This window comes from Pseudophryne corroboree, chromosome 1 (assembly GCF_028390025.1).
Source record: "Pseudophryne corroboree isolate aPseCor3 chromosome 1, aPseCor3.hap2, whole genome shotgun sequence".
NCBI classification, from domain to species: Eukaryota; Metazoa; Chordata; class Amphibia; order Anura; family Myobatrachidae; genus Pseudophryne; species Pseudophryne corroboree.
In genome coordinates, this window is record NC_086444.1 from 565684170 (window position 1) to 565705023 (window position 20854).

Sequence of the window (20854 nt, forward strand, 5' to 3'; positions counted from 1 at the left end):
TAACGTAACTACTTTAAAGGATGCGTCAGACCGTAAGGTTGACACAGCGTTAAAGTCAATTTTCGTAGCAGCTGGTGCAGCGCAGAGACCTGCAATCGTCTGTGCTTGGGTCAACAAGGCCATGGGTGCATGGTCTGGACGTATTGTACAAGCTATTGAGGAAGAAAATAGCTTAGAAGAGATTACCCAACTGGCGGAACACATTCGAGAATCTGCTTCATATTTGTGTCAAGCTTCTAAGGATATTAGCAGAATAGCATCTCGCATCGGCCATATCGGCTAGACTTATTTTATGGCTCAGAGAATGGCAAGGAGACTCTGACACCAAGAAGGCGGTAGAATCCATCCCCTTGGGGGTGAAATGCTGTTCGGACCAGAGTTTGACAAGTGGATTTCGCAGGCTACAGCGGGGAAGTCCACTTTTCTGCCTACTACTTATACGAGAACCGCTCCACAAACTAGGAGAGGTTATTCGGGACCAGCGTTTACTTCATTTAGATCAGTCCTTTCGAGCCCGAGGTAGGGGTTTCGGTACACAAGAACGTGGGGGCAGAGGTAGAGGCCGCTCACAGGCAGCAACCAGAAAGCATGATAAACCTGCTGACAAGACCGTGGCATCACGGCCTCCCAGCTCACCTGGGGTCCCCTTTGGTGGGCGGCCGACTGGAAGGTTTTCAGGACATCTGGGCCAAAACCTCACCAGAAGTTTGGGTGAACAACTTAATCTCTCAGGGATACAAACTGGAATTTCAACAGAGGCCTCAGTCAGTTTTTTACAACAGGATTGCCTCAGTGCCCTCAAAAAGCAAGGGCACTACGGGCAGCAATTCTAAAATTGCTACCAGCAGATGTCATTATTCCGGTTCCAGCTTCTCAGAGAGGAACGGGGTTCTATTCCAATCTTTTTGTCGTGCCAAAGCCAGACTGGACGGTCAGACCAATACTCAATTTAAAAGTTTTCAACCAGTTTTTAAGGGTCTACAAATTCAAGATGGAATCAATCCAATCAGTCATTGCAGGCTTAGAACAGGGTGAGTTCATGGTATCCATGGACATAAAGGATGCATATCTGCATATTCCAATCTGGACTCCTCACCAGGCTTACCTAAGGTTCGCACTGGTGGCGGATCACTACCAATTCCGGGCCTTTCCGTTCGGTCTATCATCAGCCCCAAGAATCTTCACAAAGATCATGGTTGCAGGACTGAGACTGTTGAGGGTCACGATTATACCTTATCTGGACGATTTACTGATCAAGGCACCATCTCAGAATCGACTGCTCAAGGATGTTCAGACATACCATCAATTTCTAATTCAACATGGATGGATTGTCCATTTCCAAAAGTCCAACCTCATACCGACTCAACGGATTCAATTCCTCGGTCTCATCTTGGACACGGTACTATTACGTGTGTTCCTACAAGAGAACAAGGTCCAGGACCTACAGAGATTAGTGGCTCAGGTACTGAGGACGCAAACTGTTTCTCTGCACCTCTGTGTGCAACTTCTCGGGAAGATGGTGGCGTCGTTCGAAGCTCTCCAGTACGGCAGACTTCATTCCCGACCATTCCAAATAAACCTCATTGCTCAGGGAGCAGGCTCGCACTGTCTTCTCCATCGGAGAATCCGACTTCAACCACAAGTACGGGTCTCCTTGATATGGTGGTCGTTACACAAGAACCTTGCAGCCGGCAAGAAATTCGGCATTTGGGATTGGAGGATCCTGACAACGGACGCTAGTCTCAGAGGTTGGGGAGCCGGCCTAGAAGACCATCAGTTTCAAGGACGGTGGATGCTACAGGAGAGAAAACTACCCATAAATATCCTCGAACTAAGAGCAGTTTACAATGCACTTCTCTTAGCAGAAGACCTAGTCATGAATCAACACATCAGGATTCAGTCAGACAATGTCACGACGACTGCTTACATAAACCGTCAAGGAGGAACAAAGAGCAGGATGGCGTTAAAGGAAGCCACAAAGATCTTGTGGGCAGAAAGACGAGACTTCATTCTCTCGGCAGTGTTCATTCCAGGTGTGTAAAACTGGGAAGCAGATTACCTTAGTCGCCAGGACATGCATCCGGGAGAGTGGTGCCTACATCCACGGATTTTCGACATGGTTGTGAGAAGATGGGGTCTGCCTCAGGTGGACCTAATGGCGTCTCGATAAAACCATCAGATGCCCAGATATGTGTCAAGGACTCGAGATCCAGCAGCAGAAGGAGTGGACGCATTAACACTTCCTTGGTGTTACAGGAGGGTTTACATATTTCCACCATTCCCACTCGTTCCCGGTTCACCCTTTTCAGAACCCTGGGTATGAGTGTGGGCAATTCTAATCGCACCAGATTGGCCCTGCAGGAGTTGGTACTCGGACCTGCTGGGGTTACTTACGGAAGATCCTTGGAGGCTACCTCAGAGAGAGAGGACCTGCTATCTCAAGGACCGTTCCTACACCCCGACCTGAACAGGCTGCGTTTGACGGCGTGGCTTTTGAAACCCGGATCTTAAGGAACAGAGGGATTCCACGAACGGCCATTCCTACAATGATTGCCGCTAGGAAACCAGTCACAGCCAGGCACTACTACAGGATTTGGAGACGGTACATGGCTTGGTGTCAGGACCGTGGATGGAATTCAACGAACTTCCACTTATCTCGACTTCTCCCTTTCCTTCAGGCCGGTCTAGATGGAGGGCTCAGACTGGGCTCTCTGAAGGTTCAGATTTCGGCTCTCTCCATCCTTTTTCAACAGCGGTTAGCATCCTTGCCAGAGATTCAAACCTTTTTACAAGGGGTTCTGAGGATTCAACCCCCTTTTCATCCTCCCACAGCACCCATGGGACTTAAATTTGGTGTTGGAATATTTGAAATCACTGACTTTTGAGCCGTTGACAACAACAGACCTGAAATATCTATCTTGGAAGGTTACGTTATTACTTGCCTTGGCTTCGGCTAGGCGGGTTTCTGAGTTAGGAGCCTTATCCTGTAAGAGTCCTTTTTTAGTTTTTCATCAGGATAGGGCGGAACTCCGTACAAGAGCAGACTTCCTTCCGAAGGTGGTTTCGGGGTTTCACGTAAACCAGCCAATAGTGGTCCCATCTTTCCAGGGGCTCACACATGAGGACGTGTCATTGGATGTTGTCCGAGCTTTACGTACAGGTTACGTCGTCCTTCAGAAAGTCGGACCATTTGTTTGTTCTTTATGATGGGCCAAAGAAGGGTTGGCCGGCATCTAAGCAGTCTTTGTCTAGATGGATTAGACTTGCCGTTCGGCAAACTTATGTTTCCTGTGGCAAACCGGTTCCGGTTCAGACGGGTGCTCATACTACCCGATCAGTGGGAGCCTCGTGGGCGGCTGCCAGGGGGGTGCTTCCACTACTCAACTTTGCAGAGCGGCGACTTGGTCTTCAGCCCATACGTTCGCAAAATTTTACAAGTTTGATACTTTAGCGCCAGGAGAATCTAAGTTCGGACGTTTTGTTTTGCAGGCCACCGACAGCACTCCCTCCCTGGGGGAAAACTTTGGGACGTCCCCTACTGTACAGGACTCCTGTGTCCCCTAGTGGATGAAAGAGAAAAGGATTTTGGTACTTACCGATAAATCTATTTCTCTGAATCCTCTAGGGGACACTGGACGCCCGCCTCGGTGCTGTCGACCTGCGGTGTTCAAAGTTCTTGTTTTAAACAGTTCGTACAAACCAGCGTTACTTATTCGGTTCAGAGTTCTTGGCCGCTGTTTGATATTTTGTACGGTTGTCCTATTCTCTGTCAAATTTTTCAAACTGAGGAGGAGGGATGTGAATGGGGGAGGAGCCGGCTGTGCAGACAATGCTAATTTTAGATTGTGCCACACCTCCGGTTCAAGGCTTCACACCCCTACTGTACAGGACTCCAGTGTCCCCTAGAGGATTCAGAGAAATGGATTTATCGGTAAGCACCAAAATCCTCTTTTCCGCGAACAGTTACTCTGCTGATCACTGGAATAAATGTCAACTTTTTTTTTCTTCCATTTTTTTTTTTTTTTTTTCAATCCATTTTTATTGAATTGTTACAAACGATAAAGGATACAGAAAGGGGAAAAAAGGGGGGTGGGGGAATAACAATATATAACATCATGAGACTGTACAATAAAGGAAATAAGCATGCGTACAGACATTTATCAATAAGACATGCAGAAACAGTGGTGCGTATCCCACGATAATACAAAACAAGGTAAGAGAAGGGAGGGCTAGTGTTACAATATCGAACCCATGGTCAAAAACGGGGGAGGTAGAAGATGCCCCTTCAGTCAAACTAAATGGTGTTGGGACAGAGGAGAGCGGGAGTAGGAGACCTGTTTCACTCCCTCTCCTTCTGTGGATAGATGGATATCGATCATCTATTCCCCATAGCATCCAGTGGACAAGAGGAGTTGGTAGTAAAAATATGGGATGTTCTTTGTTTCCATTAAGAAATGGAACTGAACTTTGGGAATTTTCATAAGGGGAGGTAATGTGGGTTGTTTTCAACACTGGGCCAGGGCAGCACGAGCCGCTATACAGATATGCCCCAAAACATAGTGTAAATGGGAACCAATAGAGCTCGGATAGCAATTCAATAAAGCTATAAGGGGGGAACGGAACAAGGAGAGGTCTAATACTTTGTTAATTAAGTCAAATACTTCACTCCAGAAAGTTGAGAAGACACGTCCAAAACACATGGAATAGATGACCAACGTCACCACAGACGCCAACAAAACTTTGAGTATGAAAGCCAAATTGTGTGGAGCCTATCCGTGGTGAGGTACAGCATATGTAACAATTTGACATGCATTTCAGAGTGATTCAAGCACTTAGACATTTTATAAGAAGACTTAAAGGTTTTCGCCAATTGAAAATCAGGGAAAGACACCAATGTCCAGTTCCCAGCGGTTTTGAGCATTAGATTTGAGAAGGGTGTCAATTCTATTAAAACATTATACCAAAAGGAAATATACCCTGGCTTGGTCAATTGAGCCCTTATAGGAGATATGCGAGGGTCTGGGGGAGATGTTGAATGGATTAGGCTATTCCACTAATGTTTGAGTTGGTAATACTGCAATCTCTCCAGCACAGGCAGGGAGAAACGTTCTAGTATATTGGAAAAGGAACGGAAGACAAACCCATCCAACAAGTCCCTGAGGGATACTGTTCCACTAGCATACCAATTAGCAAGGTTGAGGTTTGGCAACAGTACGCAGAGATAATGACTGGAGTGTAGAGTATTTGAGAGCTTAGATGCCAGTCTATCCCATACTTGCAAGGTAGCATGGCGAAGGGATAAGAATGAAGGTCGTAGATCTTTAGGCAACCAAAATAAATTATGTAAGGGAAATCGGACAGCTAGATCCTCCAGACATGTCCACCCAAGCCACTTATCACTATAGTAAGCTTTAATTTGAGCTAAGAGACCAGCTTCTTGATAGAGAACAAGATTAGGAAAATTCAAGCCTCCCTTATTACATGGCAAGCTTATTTTTGACCAGGCAAGTTTAGGTGGGCGAGATGCCCACACATAGTAAGAATAGAATTAAGTTTATCTAAATATTTTTTTAGGAAAATGTATACGGAATAGTCCTGAAAAACATAAATTTAGGCAGCAACAACATCTTGAAAGCTGCTAAACGGCCAAGCCACGAAATATCATAGAGGCAAGATTGTGTCAACAGTAACAGCGAAGCAATAAGTGAGCAGATTTATGTCAAAAACAGAAGAGGTGGAGGGATATGAATACCTAAGTAACATATCAAATCAGTTTGCCAGTTGTGAGGGTAGGAGGAGCGCAGAGAGGAAATAGAGTGGGAGAGGTTAATCGGTAGAGCATCTGTTTTTGTTGTGTTTAGTTTATTATAGGATGTCTCCGAATAGTCGGCTAAAATGTTGTGGAAGTGTAGTTATGGGGTCAGACACAAACAAGAGAACATAATCTGCAAAAAGGCATAATTTGTGAGATTATCCTTTATATGGCGCCACAAGGGTTCCACAGCACCCAATTAGAGAGTACATAAATCAAAACAGGAAAACAGCAACTTACAGTTGAAGACCATATAGGACAAGTACAGGGTAAATGGCTACATCAGCAGATGACACTGGAATAAGTATCAGGTGGCAGACGACTGCTGGAGTTGGAGCAGGTGAAGATTATTAAAATCTTGGAGGTAGGAGTGGGAGGAAGGAATCAGTAGGCAGGAGAGTCAGAAACGGACGGATGGGAGTGTAAAGGAAGAGAAGGTCGGAGATGTAGATGGGAGAGAAGTATGTGAGGGCTTTGTAAGGGAGTGTGAGAAGCTTGAAAGGGAAGGGGAGCCAGTGAAGGTCTTGTAAGAGAGGAGAGGTGGATGTAATGCGTTTTGGTGAGCAAAATGAGCCGGGTAGCAGCATTAAGGGTAGATTGGAGTGGAGAGAGATTTGTCAGGAATGCCAGTCAGGAGGCGATTACAGTAGTCCAGTCTGGATGTGACCAGTGAGTGCATAAGGGTCTTGGTATCATCCTGGTTCAGAAAGGGTCTTATCCTGGAAATATTTTTTAGATGAAAACGGCAGGTTTGAGAGAGGTGCTGAATGTGTGGTTTGAAAGAGGGAGGAGTCGAGGATTACTCTAAAACAGCGCACTTGGGGACTAGAGGAGATGATAGTGCCATCAATAGATAATGAGATTGTAGGAGATGAGGTTATGTGGGAGAGAGGGAGGGAAGATGATCAGCTCGTTCTTAGACATGTTAAGTTTAAGAAATCGCTGGTACATCCAAACAAATAGCAGAGAGACAGTTGGATATACGAGTGAGAAGAGCAGGGGATAGGTCTGGAGAGGAAAGATAGATTTGAGTGTCATCCGCATAGAGATGATATTGGAAACCAAAAGAACTAATGAGCTGGCTTAGTGAGGATGAAGAACCTATACAAACTCCCGGGAATAACGGGTCAGCACAAATCCTAGCTGTGAGGGGCTCAATAGCTAGAGTGAAAATGAGGATAGAGGGGGCAACTCTGCCAGGTCCCATTAGAAATCCTAAGAGTTGAATAAGAACCCGTTGCTGAAAACACGAGCCGATGGAGGACTATATAGAGCCAAAATGGACGATATCTGATCCTGAAAGCCAAATTTCGATAAAACCGCGTTCACATAATTCCAGCTCAAACAATCTAAAGCCGCCTCTGCTTCTGACTGCAAGAGAGCCCTGACTACAGGGCAAGGAGTCAATCAGATTAAATACCCTACGTGTATTGTCAGATGCTTGTCTGCCTGAGACAAAACTGACTCGGTCAGGATGGATTAGCAAAGGGAGAGAAGCGTTCAAACGAGTAGCTTTTAATTTAGCATATAATTTAACTTTGCCATTTAGCAATGCAATTGGGCGATAGTTTGGACAAAGTCGGGTCTTTACCAGGTTTAAGAATCGTGACTATTTGGGCCTCGAGCATCTATGTCGGGAGAGTACCACAAGAAGTAATCTCGTTCTAAACTGTAACCAATGAAGGAGCGAGCAAGTCTTGGAAAGTAACATAAAAATCATTGCTAAAGCCATTGGGGCCAGGAGCCTTGCCTTTTTAGGAAAGGACTTAATAGCTCCAATGATTTGTTAGGGACCATGGGGCATTCAATAATACCAACTGATCAGCTGATATGAGGGCAGCTCTAAATCGGCAAACCAATTAATAGAGAGAAGGCTGAGGGACAGAAGAGTTGGAGGACAAGTTATATACACTGCTCAAAAAAATAAAGATCACTTAAACAACACATCCTAGATCTGAATGAATTAAATATTCTTATTAAATGTTCTTTACATAGTTGAATGTGCTGACAACAAAATCACACAAAAATTATCAAAGGAAATCAAATTTATTAACCCATGGAGGTCTGTATTTGGAGTCGCACAAAATTAAAGTGGAAAATTCAAACTACAGGCTGATCCAACTTTGATGTAATGTCCTTAAAACAAGTCAAAATGAGGCTCAGTAGTGTGTGTGGCCTCCACGTGCCTCTATGACCTCCCTACAACGCCTGGGCATGCTCTTGATGAGGTGGCGGATGGTCTCCTGAGGAATCTCCTCCCAGACCTGGACTAAAGCATCCGCCAACTCCTGGACAGTCTGTGGATGGAGCGAGACATGATGTCTCAGATGTGCTCAATTGGATTCAGTTCTGGGGAATGGGCGGGCCAGTCCATAGCATCAATGCCTTCATCTTACAGGAACTGCTGACACACTCCAGCCACATGAGGTCTAGCATTGTCTTGCATTAGGAGGAACCCAGGGCCAACCGCACCAGCATATGGTCTCACAAGGGGTCTGAGGATTTCATCTCGGTACCTAATGGAAGTCAGGCTACCTCTGGCGAGCACATGGAGGGCTGTGCGCCCCCCCAAAGAAATGCCACCCCACACCATTACTGACCCACTGCCAAACCGGTCATGCTGGAGGATGTTGCAGGCAGCAGAACGTTCTCCTTGGCGTCTCCAGACTCTGTCACATGTGCTCAGTGAGAACCTGCTTTCATCTGTAAAGAGCACAGGGTGCCAGTGGCGAATTTGCCAATCTTGGTGTTCTCTGGCAAATGCCAAACGTCCTGCATGGTGTTGGGCTGTAAGCACAATCCCCACCTGTGGACGTCAGGCCCTCATACCACCCTCATGGAGTCTGTTTCTGATCGTTTGAGTAGACACATGCACATTTGTGGCTTGCTGGAGGTCATTTTGCAGGGCTCTGGCAGTGCTCCTCCTGTTCCTCCTTGCACAAAGGCGGAGGTAGCGGTCCTGCTGCTGGGTGGTTGCCCTCCCATGGCCTCCTCCACGTCTCCTGATGTACTGGCCTGTCTCCTGGTAGCGCCTCCATACTCTGGACACTACGCTGACAGACACAGCAAACCTTCTTGCCACAGCTCGCATTGATGTGCCATCCTGGATGAGCTGCACTACCTGAGCCACTTGTGTGGGTTGTAGACTCAGTCTCATGCTGCCACTAGAGTGAAAGCACCACAAGCTTTCAAAAGTGACCAAAACATCAGCCAGAAAGCATAGGAGCTGAGAAGTGGTCTGTGGTCACCATCTGCAGAACAACTCCTTTATTGGGGGTGTCTTGCTAATTGCCTATAATTCCCACCTGTTGTCTATTCCATTTGCACAACAGCATGTGAAATTGATTGTCAATCAGTGTTGCTTCCTAATTGGACAGTTTGATTTCACAGAAGTGTGATTGACTTGGAGTTACATTGTGGTGTTTAAGTGTTCCCTTTATTTTTTTGAGCAGTGTAGTTGAGAATAGAAACCAGCAAACTGATTCGAAAGGTGCAAAGGATTGGAAAGTCTTTGCACCCGAGGGTGAAACAACTTATTTAATTCTATTCCGAGCTTGTTGGGCTCGAAGTTTGCGGTCCAGCATATTTCCATGTCTATTCCCAGCTACATAGAATTTCTGACGTAATCTATTCAGAGTCCTGTGTGCTTGCCATGAGTAACTTTTGAATTTGAGACCTAGGGGGTGATTCAATTGTTTGAAAAGTCAGTTGGGTGTCTGTTCCTATGTAATAGACAGGAAAAAACAAACAGACACCCAACTGACTTTTCAAACATTTGAATCCCCCCCCCTTGTTGGATAGCTCCTTTACGAAGGATATTTGAGGGGTGTCTCTTGTTCATATCCTCTAATGCCTTCAATTTTAAGTTCAAGCTCAGTCTGACGTTGCTGGGACTGCTTTTTAAGCATAGCCCCCGCTTGTATTGCTACCCCTCTCACTACAGCTTTGATTGCATACCAGTAGTTCAGAGTAGACATGTCTGAAGGGGAATTTAACTCCACATATGACGTGATACAGTCGGCTATAGGTTTTCGTGACCTATAATTAGCTAACAGGTGGGGAGATCATCAGTATGCTTTCTCTCCCCTTCCCCCCCACCCCGCTCTCTCCCTCCCTCTCCGGCCATGGAGACTGAGGAGTGTGGTCCGACCTAGTTATAGGAAGAATATCCACAGAGTGGGCATATTGAAGGCTCCGTTTATCCGAAAAAATAAAATCAGTACGACAGTAGGAGTTATGAACTGGGGAATAGTAGGTGTGTTCACGGGCAGTAGGGTTTTGTACACCCCAAATGTTGTAAAGATCAAACTCTTCCAAAAGATTACGGAAGGCCAAGGAGGGGTTGTGGGAAATCGAGGAAGGAGTGATAGAGGCCCATGGGGATTTGTCCAATTTAGGGTCTAGGGCCAAATTAAAGTCTCCAGTAATGAGGAGAAAACTTTTACAGACTTTCTGGATAGCCAGACATAACTTGCGGAAGAATGATACCTGGTTGGCGTTAGGAGCATATGCCGACACCAAGGTGACTCATTTTATTTTCCAAAAGGCCAGCTAAAATAAGGTAACAACCATTTTTATCAACTACTTGTGTATGCAATGTAAACACGATAGAATTCCTAAACAAAATGGCTACACCACTCCATTTAAAGGGTCCATTTAGCGAAATTTCCTACGGGAAATCTACAGTCCTTCAAAATGGGAGGTCTTGATGAGGAAAAGTGGGTCTCTTGTAACTATACAACCTCTGTTCTGTTTAGTAAAAAACCCAGCGCCAACCTCCTTTTTATTAGGGGAGTTTAACCACTTAATATTTAAGGAAGGATCCTTGACCATAGGCAGCTAGATCCTTGACCATAGGCAGTTTGTAAGAGCGAAACACATGAAAACCAGCAGGATTAAAATATACAGTAAATGCACTACACAACAATGAATGGGAACGGTACGGTGTCAAGAAGCAAGCCTAAAACACACATAACAAGGAAGAGAACAGGAAAGAACAAACATAAATGGCCCGGTGTATCTGGACAGCATTTCTACGGCATAGGAGAGAAGGAGATGCAGTAGTGTAACAACAATGTGGTTTAACGCCACCACTCAATCATGCACAATAGTGATTTGTTAACCCAAAGAAAAACCCATGAGAACAATACATCCGTCAAAAAGGCAATAACAATGAAACAACCGGCGTAGTGACTCGCATACTCTGATGACCCAGCGGAATAAAGGTAGAAAAGTCCTAAACTATAAACCGCCAGGCTGTACAGTCCATAATTGAAGACAGTAAACCAGATCTTCAAGCGACGGACCAGTCCGAATGGAGAGTTGGTTGTTTCTTAGAGCCAGGAGGTAGATTAACAGATGTCCCACTCCAATAGAAGCTTGACGCCAGCATCCAGGGAAGAAATTGTGTACGATGAACACTCGAAGGAGATGAGCTTTACTGGGAATTTCTTGGGCATGGAGGGCTGAAGTAATGGGGAACAGTGATGCGGAGAGGTCGGGAAGAGTTGTAATCCGCCCAGGATATTAGAGTCCGAATCTCCAGCTGCTCAAGCTGCTTTAAGAATACAGTCCTTGGTGGTATAGAAATGGACCCTCAGAGTATCCCGTGGAAGCATCAGAACGCGGTCTCTGGAGACTATGGCTTCTGTCTGACTAAATCTCTGGTCTCCGTTCCGGGGAAAAGCTTCAGAAATAGGGAAAGAGCATAATCCTCCAACTCAGAGTTTGACACAGTGTGGAATGCCCCGAATCTTGATGTTGCGCTGGTAACTGATCCCCAGTATCTGCTATCTTGTCCTTTAAACGCCTCAAGCTCGCTTTGTTTATGAGCCGTAATAAGATCGTTGTGGGATGAGACCAGCTCTTCCATCTTACGCTCCAGGTGATCAGTGCGGTCGCCAATAGCACCCAATTCCGTCTTGACCTCGCGTATAGCAGCAGTAAGGTCCTGGGTCAATTCAGTCTTAAATGCAGAGAACACCTGGTATAGCGTCTTGACCATAAGGGGAGCATCAGACTCTGGATCATACCCAGGCTCAGAAGGGGGGCCTCGAGTACCACTTGCCGGAGAAGTAGAGGCGGAGGCAGGGGACCCCACCATCGGAGTGGAGGTGCGAGCAGTCTTCTGTGAGGGGAAGGTCACCCTGGTAGGTAGAACCCCTTTGGCCTTTTTTGGCGGAATTCTGATATCTCTGTTCGTAAGTGTAGGAGTCGGATCAGATATGGGGATATTCCGTTGAAATAAATATTAGGTAAGCATAAAGTTCATAGGTGGTGGAAGATAAATGGTCCGGATTACATATGGAAGCTACGTTGCTCAGGGTGGCATCAAACAATAGTCCCAGTAGAGGGCACTCCTACGAAGGCAAATAGCTAGCCCACGGCAGATTATCCAGTCCAGCTGCAGAATAAGAGGATCCAGCAGTGTTGGCGAGTGTTGCACTGTGGAGGGGCCAATGGGGTAGCAGGGTTTCCCCAAATAACAAGGTCGTAGAACCAGCAGGGAGAGGGCAGGACTAGCAGGGAGAGGGGTGCAAGAAGAGCCCAGCAGCAATGGGAAGTGATAGGGAAGGCACAAACTGCAGCAGGGGCACAGCTGGTGTCTCTCGCCTTGCAGAGCTGGAGCCCTCATGTAGGATCCAAAGTTTTGTCATCCTCCCAGGCAGGGGGTAATGAGCTGTAGCAAGCCTCCAGGATTCCGCCCCCCGCACTTTTGCTGGGCTGTGATGCGGTTCGCCGGTCACTGGCGCGGAAGGGGCATATGTGGCGGGATCCCGTGAAATTGAGGCCACGGCTTCCAGTCCCGGCAAGGCCACAACCTGCAGAGGCTTCACAGATGCCTTCTGACTCCAGGACACAGCAGAGAGCCCCGGGGGACCCGACAGGGAGAGGGGGAAGCCGATGAGAGGGGAGATATGCAGGGTAAGTAGGAGCCGCTCAGCGTTGCGACTGCTCCGGACCTCTGCTTGGCCACAACCTTATAATATTTACTAATTATTATTATTTCTCTAACGTCCTAGTGGATGCTGGGGACTCCGTCAGGACCAGGGGGAATAGCGGCTCCGCAGGAGACAGGGCACAAAAGCAAGCTTTTAGGATCACATGGTGTGTACTGGCTCCTCCCCCTATGACCCTCCTCCAAGCCTCAGTTAGGTTTTTGTGCCCGTCCGAGCAGGGTGCAATCTAGGTGGCTCTCCTAAAGAGCTGCTTAGAAAAAGTTTTTAGGTTTATTATTTTCAGCGAGTCCTGCTGGCAACAGGCTCACTGCATCGAGGGACTTAGGGGAGAGATTTTCAACTCACCTGCGTGCAGGATGGATTGGAGTCTTAGGCTACTGGACATAGCTTCAGAGGGAGTCGGAACACAGGTCACCCTGGGGTTCGTCCCGGAGCCGCGCCGCCGATCCCCCTTACAGATGCTGAAGATCGAGGGTCCGGAAACAGGCGGCAGAAGGCTCTTCAGCCTTCATGAAGGTAGCGCACAGCACTGCAGCTGTGCGCTATTGTTGCTACACACTTCACACTGAACGGTCACGGAGGGTGCAGGGCGCTGCTGGGGGCGCCCTGGGCAGCAATATTTAATACCTTTGATGGCAAAGAATACATCACATATAGCCATTGAGGCTATATGTATGTATTTAACCCAGGCCAGATATCTCAAAACCCGGGAGAAAAGCCCGCCGAAAAGGGGGCGGGGCTTATTCTCAGCACACAGCGCCATTTTCCTGCTCAGCTCCGCTGTGAGGAAGGCTCCCAGGACTCTCCCCTGCACTGCACTACAGAAACAGGGTAACAAAGAGAAGGGGGGCATATTTTGGCGATATTTATTTATTTATTTAAAGCGCATATAACAAAAACAACACCTTTTAGGGTTGTTTATATACATTTTATAGCGCTTTTGGTGTGTGCTGGCAAACTCTCCCTCTGTCTCCCCAAAGGGCTAGTGGGGTCCTGTCTTCGATAAGAGCATTCCCTGTGTCTGCTGTGTGTCGGTACGTGTGTCGACATGTATGAGGACGATGTTGGTGTGGAGGCGGAGCAATTGCCGGTAATGGTGATGTCACCCCCTAGGGAGTCGACACCGGAATGGATGGCTTTAATTATGGAATTACGTGATAATGTTAGTACATTACAAAAGTCAGTTGACGAAATGAGACGGCCGGAAAACCAGTTAGTACCTGCTCAGGCGTCTCAGACACCGTCAGGGGCTGTAAAACGTCCCTTACCTCAGTCAGTCGACACAGGTACCGACACAGATGAATCTAGTGTCGACGGTGAAGAAACAAACGTATTTTCCAATAGGGCCACACGTTATATGATCACGGCAATGAAGGAGGCTTTGCAGATCTCTGATACTGCAGGTACCTCAAAAAGGGGTATTATGTGGGGGGTGAAAAAACTACCTGTAGCTTTTCCAGAATCGGAGGAATTGAATGACGTGTGTGATGAAGCGTGGGTTAACCCAGATAGAAAACTGCTAATTTCTAAGAAGTTATTGGCATTATACCCTTTCCCACCAGAGGTTAGGGCGCGCTGGGAAACACCCCCTAGGGTGGATAAAGCGCTCACACGTTTATCAAAACAAGTGGCGTTGCCGTCTCCAGATACGGCCGCCCTCAAGGATCCAGCAGATAGGAGGCTGGAAACTACCCTGAAGAGTATATACACGCATACTGGTGTTATACTCCGACCAGCAATAGCCTCAGCCTGGATGTGCAGTGCTGGGGTAGTGTGGTTGGATTCCCTGACTGAAAATATTGATACCCTGGATAGGGACAGTATTTTATTGACTCTAGAGCAATTAAAGGATGCGTTTCTTTATATGCGAGATGCTCAGAGGGATGTTTGCACTCTGGCATCGAGAGTAAGTGCGATGTCCATATCTGCCAGAAGAAGTTTATGGACGCGACAGTGGTCAGGTGATGCGGATTCCAAAAGGCATATGGAAGTATTGCCATATAAAGGAGAGGAATTTTTTGGGGTTGGTCTATCGGATCTGGTGGCCACGGCAACTGCCGGCAAATCCACTTTTTTACCTCAGACCCCCTCCCAACAGAAAAAGACACCGTCTTTTCAGCCGCAGTCCTTTCGCTCCTATAAAAACAAGCGGGCAAAAGGACAGTCTTATCTGCCACGAGGCAGAGGAAAGGGTAAGAGAGGGCAGCAAGCAGCCCCTGCCCAGGACCAGAAGCCCGCCCCGGGTTCTACAAAGCCATCAGCATGACGCTGGGGCTTTACAAGCGGACTCAGGAGCGGTGGGGGGTCGACTAAAGATTTTCAGCAATCAGTGGGCTCGCTCACAGGTGGACCCGTGGATCCTGCAGATAGTATCTCAGGGTTACATGTTGGAATTCGAAAGATCTCCCCCTCGCCGTTTCCTAAAGTCTGCTTTACCAACGTCTCCCTCAGAAAGGGCGACGGTATTGGAAGCCATTCACAAGCTGTATTCTCAGCAGGTGATAGTCAAGGTACCCCTCCTACAACAGGGAAAGGGGTATTATTCCACACTATTTGTGGTACCGAAGCCGGACGGTTCGGTAAGACCTATTCTAAATCTGAAATCCTTGAACCTGTACATACAGAAATTCAAGTTCAAGATGGAGTCACTAAGAGCAGTGATAGCGAATCTGGAAGAAGGGGACTTCATGGTGTCCCTGGACATAAAAGATGCTTATCTGCATGTCCCAATTTACCCCTCACACCAAGGGTATCTCAGGTTCGTGATACAAGACTGTCATTATCAGTTTCAAACGCTGCCGTTTGGTTTGTCCACGGCACCTCGGGTCTTTACCAAGGTAATGACCGAAATGATGGTTCTTCTACGAAGAAAAGGCGTATTAATTATCCCTTACTTGGACGATCTCCTGATAAGGGCAAAGTCCAGAGAACAGCTGGAAGTCGGTGTAGCACTAACCCAAGTAGTGCTTCAACAACACGGGTGGATTCTGAATCTTCCAAAATCTCAATTGTCCCCGACAACACGTCTGCTGTTCCTGGGAATGATTCTGGACACGGTTCAGAAAAAGGTGTTTCTCCCGGAGGAGAAAGCAAGGGAGTTATCCGAACTTGTCAGGAACCTCCTAAAACCAGGAAATGTGTCAGTACATCAATGCACAAGAGTCCTGGGAAAGATGGTGGCTTCTTACGAAGCAATTCCATTCGGCAGATTCCATGCACGAATATTTCAGTGGGATCTGCTGGACAAATGGTCCGGATCGCATCTGCACATGCATCAGCGGATAACACTGTCACCAAGGACAAGGTTGTCTCTCCTGTGGTGGTTGCAGAGTGCCCATCTGTTAGAGGGCCGCAGGTTCGGCATACAGGACTGGGTCCTGGTGACTACGGATGCCAGCCTACGGGGCTGGGGAGCAGTCACACAGGGAAGAAACTTCCAGGGTGTATGGTCAAACCTGGAGACGTCTCTTCACATAAATATACTAGAGCTAAGAGCGATCTACAATGCTCTAAGCTTGGCGAAACCGCTGCTTCAGGGTCAGCCGGTGTTGATCCAGTCGGACAACATCACGGCAGTCGCCCACGTAAACAGACAAGGCGGCACGAGAAGCAGAAGAGCAATGACAGAAGCTGCAAGGATTCTTCGCTGGGCGGAAAATCATGTCATAGCACTGTCAGCAGTGTTCATCCCGGGAGTGGACAACTGGGAAGCAGACTTCCTCAGCAGACATGACCTTCACCCGGGAGAGTGGGGACTTCATCCGGAAGTTTTCCACATGATTGTGAACCATTGGGAAAAACCAAAGGTGGACATGATGGCGTCTCGCCTCAACAAAAAACTGGACAGATATTGCGCCAGGTCAAGAGACCCTCAGGCAATAGCTGTGGACGCTCTGGTAACACCGTGGGTGTACCAGTCAGTGTATGTGTTTCCTCCTCTGCCTCTCATACCAAAGGTACTGAGAATTATACGGAAAAGGGGAGTAAGAACAATACTAGTGGCTCCGGATTGGCCAAGAAGAACTTGGTATCCGGAACTTCAAGAGATGCTCACGGAAGATCCGTGGCCTCTACCTCTAAGAAGGGATCTGCTTCAGCAGGGACCTTGTATGTTCCAAGACTTACCGCGACTGCGTTTGACGGCATGGCGGTTGAACGCCGGATTCTAAAAGAAAAGGGCATTCCAGAGGAAGTTATTCCTACCTTGATTAAAGCTAGGAAGGAAGTGACCGCACAACATTATCACCGCATTTGGAGAAAATATGTTGCGTGGTGTGAGGCCAAGAAGGCCCCAACGGAAGAATTTCAATTGGGTCGATTCCTACATTTCCTGCAGGCAGGATTGTCTATGGGCCTCAAATTGGGGTCTATTAAAGTTCAAATTTCGGCCTTATCAATCTTCTTCCAGAAAGAATTGGCTTCAGTGCCTGAAGTACAAACTTTTGTTAAGGGTGTACTACATATACAACCCCCAATTGTGCCTCCAGTGGCACCGTGGGATCTAAACGTAGTTTTGGAATTTCTCAAATCTCATTGGTTTGAGCCTCTCAAATCGGTAGATTTGAAGTATCTTACATGGAAAGTAACCATGCTATTGGCCCTGGCTTCAGCCAGGAGAGTTTCAGAGTTGGCGGCTTTATCGTACAAAAGCCCATATCTGATTTTCCATTCGGACAGGGCAGAACTGCGGACACGTCCTCATTTTCTCCCTAAGGTGGTTTCGGCTTTTCACTTGAACCAGCCTATTGTGGTGCCTGCGGCTACTAGCGACTTGGAGGACTCCAAGTTACTGGACGTTGTCAGAGCATTGAAAATATATATTTCAAGGACAGCTGGAGTCAGAAAATCTGACTCGTTGTTTATCTTGTATGCACCCAACAAGATGGGTGCTCCTGCGTCTAAGCAGACGATTGCTCGTTGGATCTGTAGCACAATTCAACTTGCACATTCTGTGGCAGGCCTGCCACAGCCTAAAACTGTAAAAGCCCACTCCACAAGGAAGGTGGGCTCATCTTGGGCGGCTGCCCGAGGGGTCTCGGCATTACAACTTTGCCGAGCAGCTACGTGGTCAGGGGAGAACACGTTTGTAAAATTTTACAAATTTGATACTCTGGCTAAAGAGGACTTGGAATTCTCTCATTCGGTGCTGCAGAGTCATCCGCACTCTCCCGCCCGTTTGGGAGCTTTGGTATAATCCCCATGGTCCTGACGGAGTCCCCAGCATCCACTAGGACGTTAGAGAAAATAAGAATTTACTTACCGATAATTCTATTTCTCGTAGTCCGTAGTGGATGCTGGGCGCCCATCCCAAGTGCGGATTGTCTGCATTACTTGTACATAGTTATTGTTACAAAAATCGGGTTATTATTGTTGTGAGCCATCTTTTTTAAGAGGCTACTTCTTTGTTATCATACTGTTAACTGGGTTCAGATCACAAGTTGTACGGTGTGATTGGTGTGGCTGGTATGAGTCTTACCCGGGATTCAAGATCCTTCCTTATTGTGTACGCTCGTCCGGGCACAGTACCTAACTGAGGCTTGGAGGAGGGTCATAGGGGGAGGAGCCAGTACACACCATGTGATCCTAAAAGCTTGCTTTTGTGCCCTGTCTCCTGCGGAGCCGCTATTCCCCCTGGTCCTGACGGAGTCCCCAGCATCCACTACGGACTACGAGAAATAGAATTATCGGTAAGTAAATTCTTTATTATTATTATTATTATTATTATTATTATTATTATTATTATTTATAAATTTTTTTTTTTTTCATTTCCTAACTGTTCATATTATTGTAATCAATAGACTCTTCAAACAAAAATCCTGATATTAAGGACAAAGATTACAATGACTCCTTTATGAGTTTCATGGATGATGCATTATTCACACCCTCTAGAAGGTAGGCAATTTACAAATTGTTTTAAGATCTAAGTTTTTCAGTGTGGTGCTGGTGGTCTGGTTAGCCTTCAGCAACTTTTCAGGCTTTTCCACTGCTGCTTGCGGTGTCTTAACATGTAACTAATTCAGTGTTAATATCTGCTTGTAGTGTTGTACAGGTAGCAGTTATGGCAATGTTGGTATGCGTCAGTATGTTTCTTTCCTGATCTATTTTTGAAGTTGAATTTTAAGAGCAGTGTAAAAATAGTGTTAATTTTAAACGTGTTAATGGTAACATGCAGCACTCCGCTTCCAAAACCAGCATGAACTGAAGTGGAGAGCCAGCTTGTGCTGCCTCTCGTTGCTGGGGCACACTATCTATTCATGAAGCACTATTAGCACTCTTTAAGTTGTGGGTACCAATTAGATCTTTTTACATCTACTATATAATCCTACACATTGTGTCACCATGACATGCACAGTGTGTTGGATGATGATGAGCTCATCCCTCACTGAAAAACCCCAAAGCCATGAATGCTGAATAAATCTCTCATTGACTTTAGCCCACCCTGTATTATCTGTGCCAGCACCCTTGACCACATTCCCCACATATCCAAATATTGCTCACCACTGACATTTGTCCAGTTTAATGGCAGCTGAGGCACTTGAATGTTGAAGGGCACTGCACATGCCCACTTCACTTAGTAAATATATTTAGAGGGGTGGAAAAGCCTACTGCGCTATCCATGAAAGCAGAAAGCTGTTTCACTAGTGGATGCATAGTTACATAGAGACAGTCCACATGCTATAGAGCAGGGCTGGCCAAACCGGTCCTCGAGATCTAACAACAGTTCATGTTTTCCAGGCCTCCTGGAGAACTGTAGAATTGTCAGTTAGGAATAAATGCAGCACATCTTAATTAGTAACGACTACACCTGTGCACTAGCTAGGTGGTCTGGAAAATGTGAACTGTTGGTAGATCTGGAGGACTGGTTTGGCCAGCCCTGCTATAGAGAAAGGGGGGGTTGTGGAATCAGCCTAAACAAGTTAACAGATTTAAAAAAGACGACTAAAAGAGTGCACTTTATTGCATTATGAGTGATAGTTGGGGAGTTTGAGGCTGAGGATGGGGAGTTGTAAGCGGGAAATACAGTGGAATAAGGAGTATAGTACGGGGACATTAGGGGCATGATGAGTAAGAACAGATAAGGTAATGGTTCTTTATGTAAATTAAATATGCAATGGACATACACTGTTTTATTTAAAAAAAAAAAAAAAAGTGTTAAATGAAATGGTTAGCAGATATAAAGAGAACCTTCACTTTTTAATGTACCATTAGGAATAGTAACTGAATCGTGGCAAGCGAAGAAGTTGAAAACGACACACGCAAACTAATATTGTGACTTTTTTTGTCTGACATTTTGACCCTGTAGACCAGGCATGTCCAAACTGTGGCTCTCCAGCTGTTGAGAAACTACACATCCCAGCATGCCCTGACACAGCTTTAGCATTCTCTGACAGCAAAACTGTGTTAGGTCATGCTGGGATATGTAGTTTCACAACAGCTGGAGGGCCGCAGTTTGGACATGCCTGCTGTAGACCTAATGATCCACACCCAAGGCAATCTAACCCCGGTTAACCTTTTGGTCAGGCGCATTGAGCCAAATAGGCACAACCTGAAGATAATGCGTTTGTAACATAAAAATGTCTTAATTTTCGAAGATCATCCAGAAACCACATTTCTAAGGGATTTTAAACAAATTAAATAGTTTTATGACACAGTGGCATTTTAGTCAGTTTATTCTGACAGTTTTGAAACTTCTACGTTTTTTCATCAACACAGTGCCTGGTAGATTACTTTGTTTACTACATTCACTGTGGAAGTTTGAGACAAAACTGACCTATATACTATCAAACATCATTAGATAAGGGACAGCTACACAACACAGTGAGGGACGCTGTCGACTAGGAAGAGAAGGGGCGGGAAAGTTGTGAGCTGTGCCTGTTAGATCAGTTGTGCGAAGGTTAAGGATTACCGTGCTTGAGCAGTGGCTGAGGAACTGTGCTCAATCGTGGATATATCGAACACCTAGAGGTATATTTACGAAAGTGCAGGTTTTCTCCTTCATCCAGTAGGGGCCACTGGAGCGCAGTTACAATGGGGAAATAGTAGGCAGTAATTGGGAGCTGGCACTTTAAAATTCCAACACTGT

At 46.4% G+C, this 20854-nt stretch overlaps 1 protein-coding gene across 1 annotated transcript in view; it reads left to right on the top strand.

Annotated features, from left to right (window-relative positions):
- HAUS6 (HAUS augmin like complex subunit 6) overlaps positions 1-20854 on the top strand; it is a 199397-nt gene that overhangs the window by 87222 nt on the left and 91321 nt on the right. Inside the window, exon 12 of the mRNA XM_063914178.1 lies at positions 18570-18663. Within this exon, the coding sequence (XP_063770248.1) occupies positions 18570-18663 (94 nt within the window). The remainder of the gene's footprint in view (positions 1-18569; positions 18664-20854) is intronic.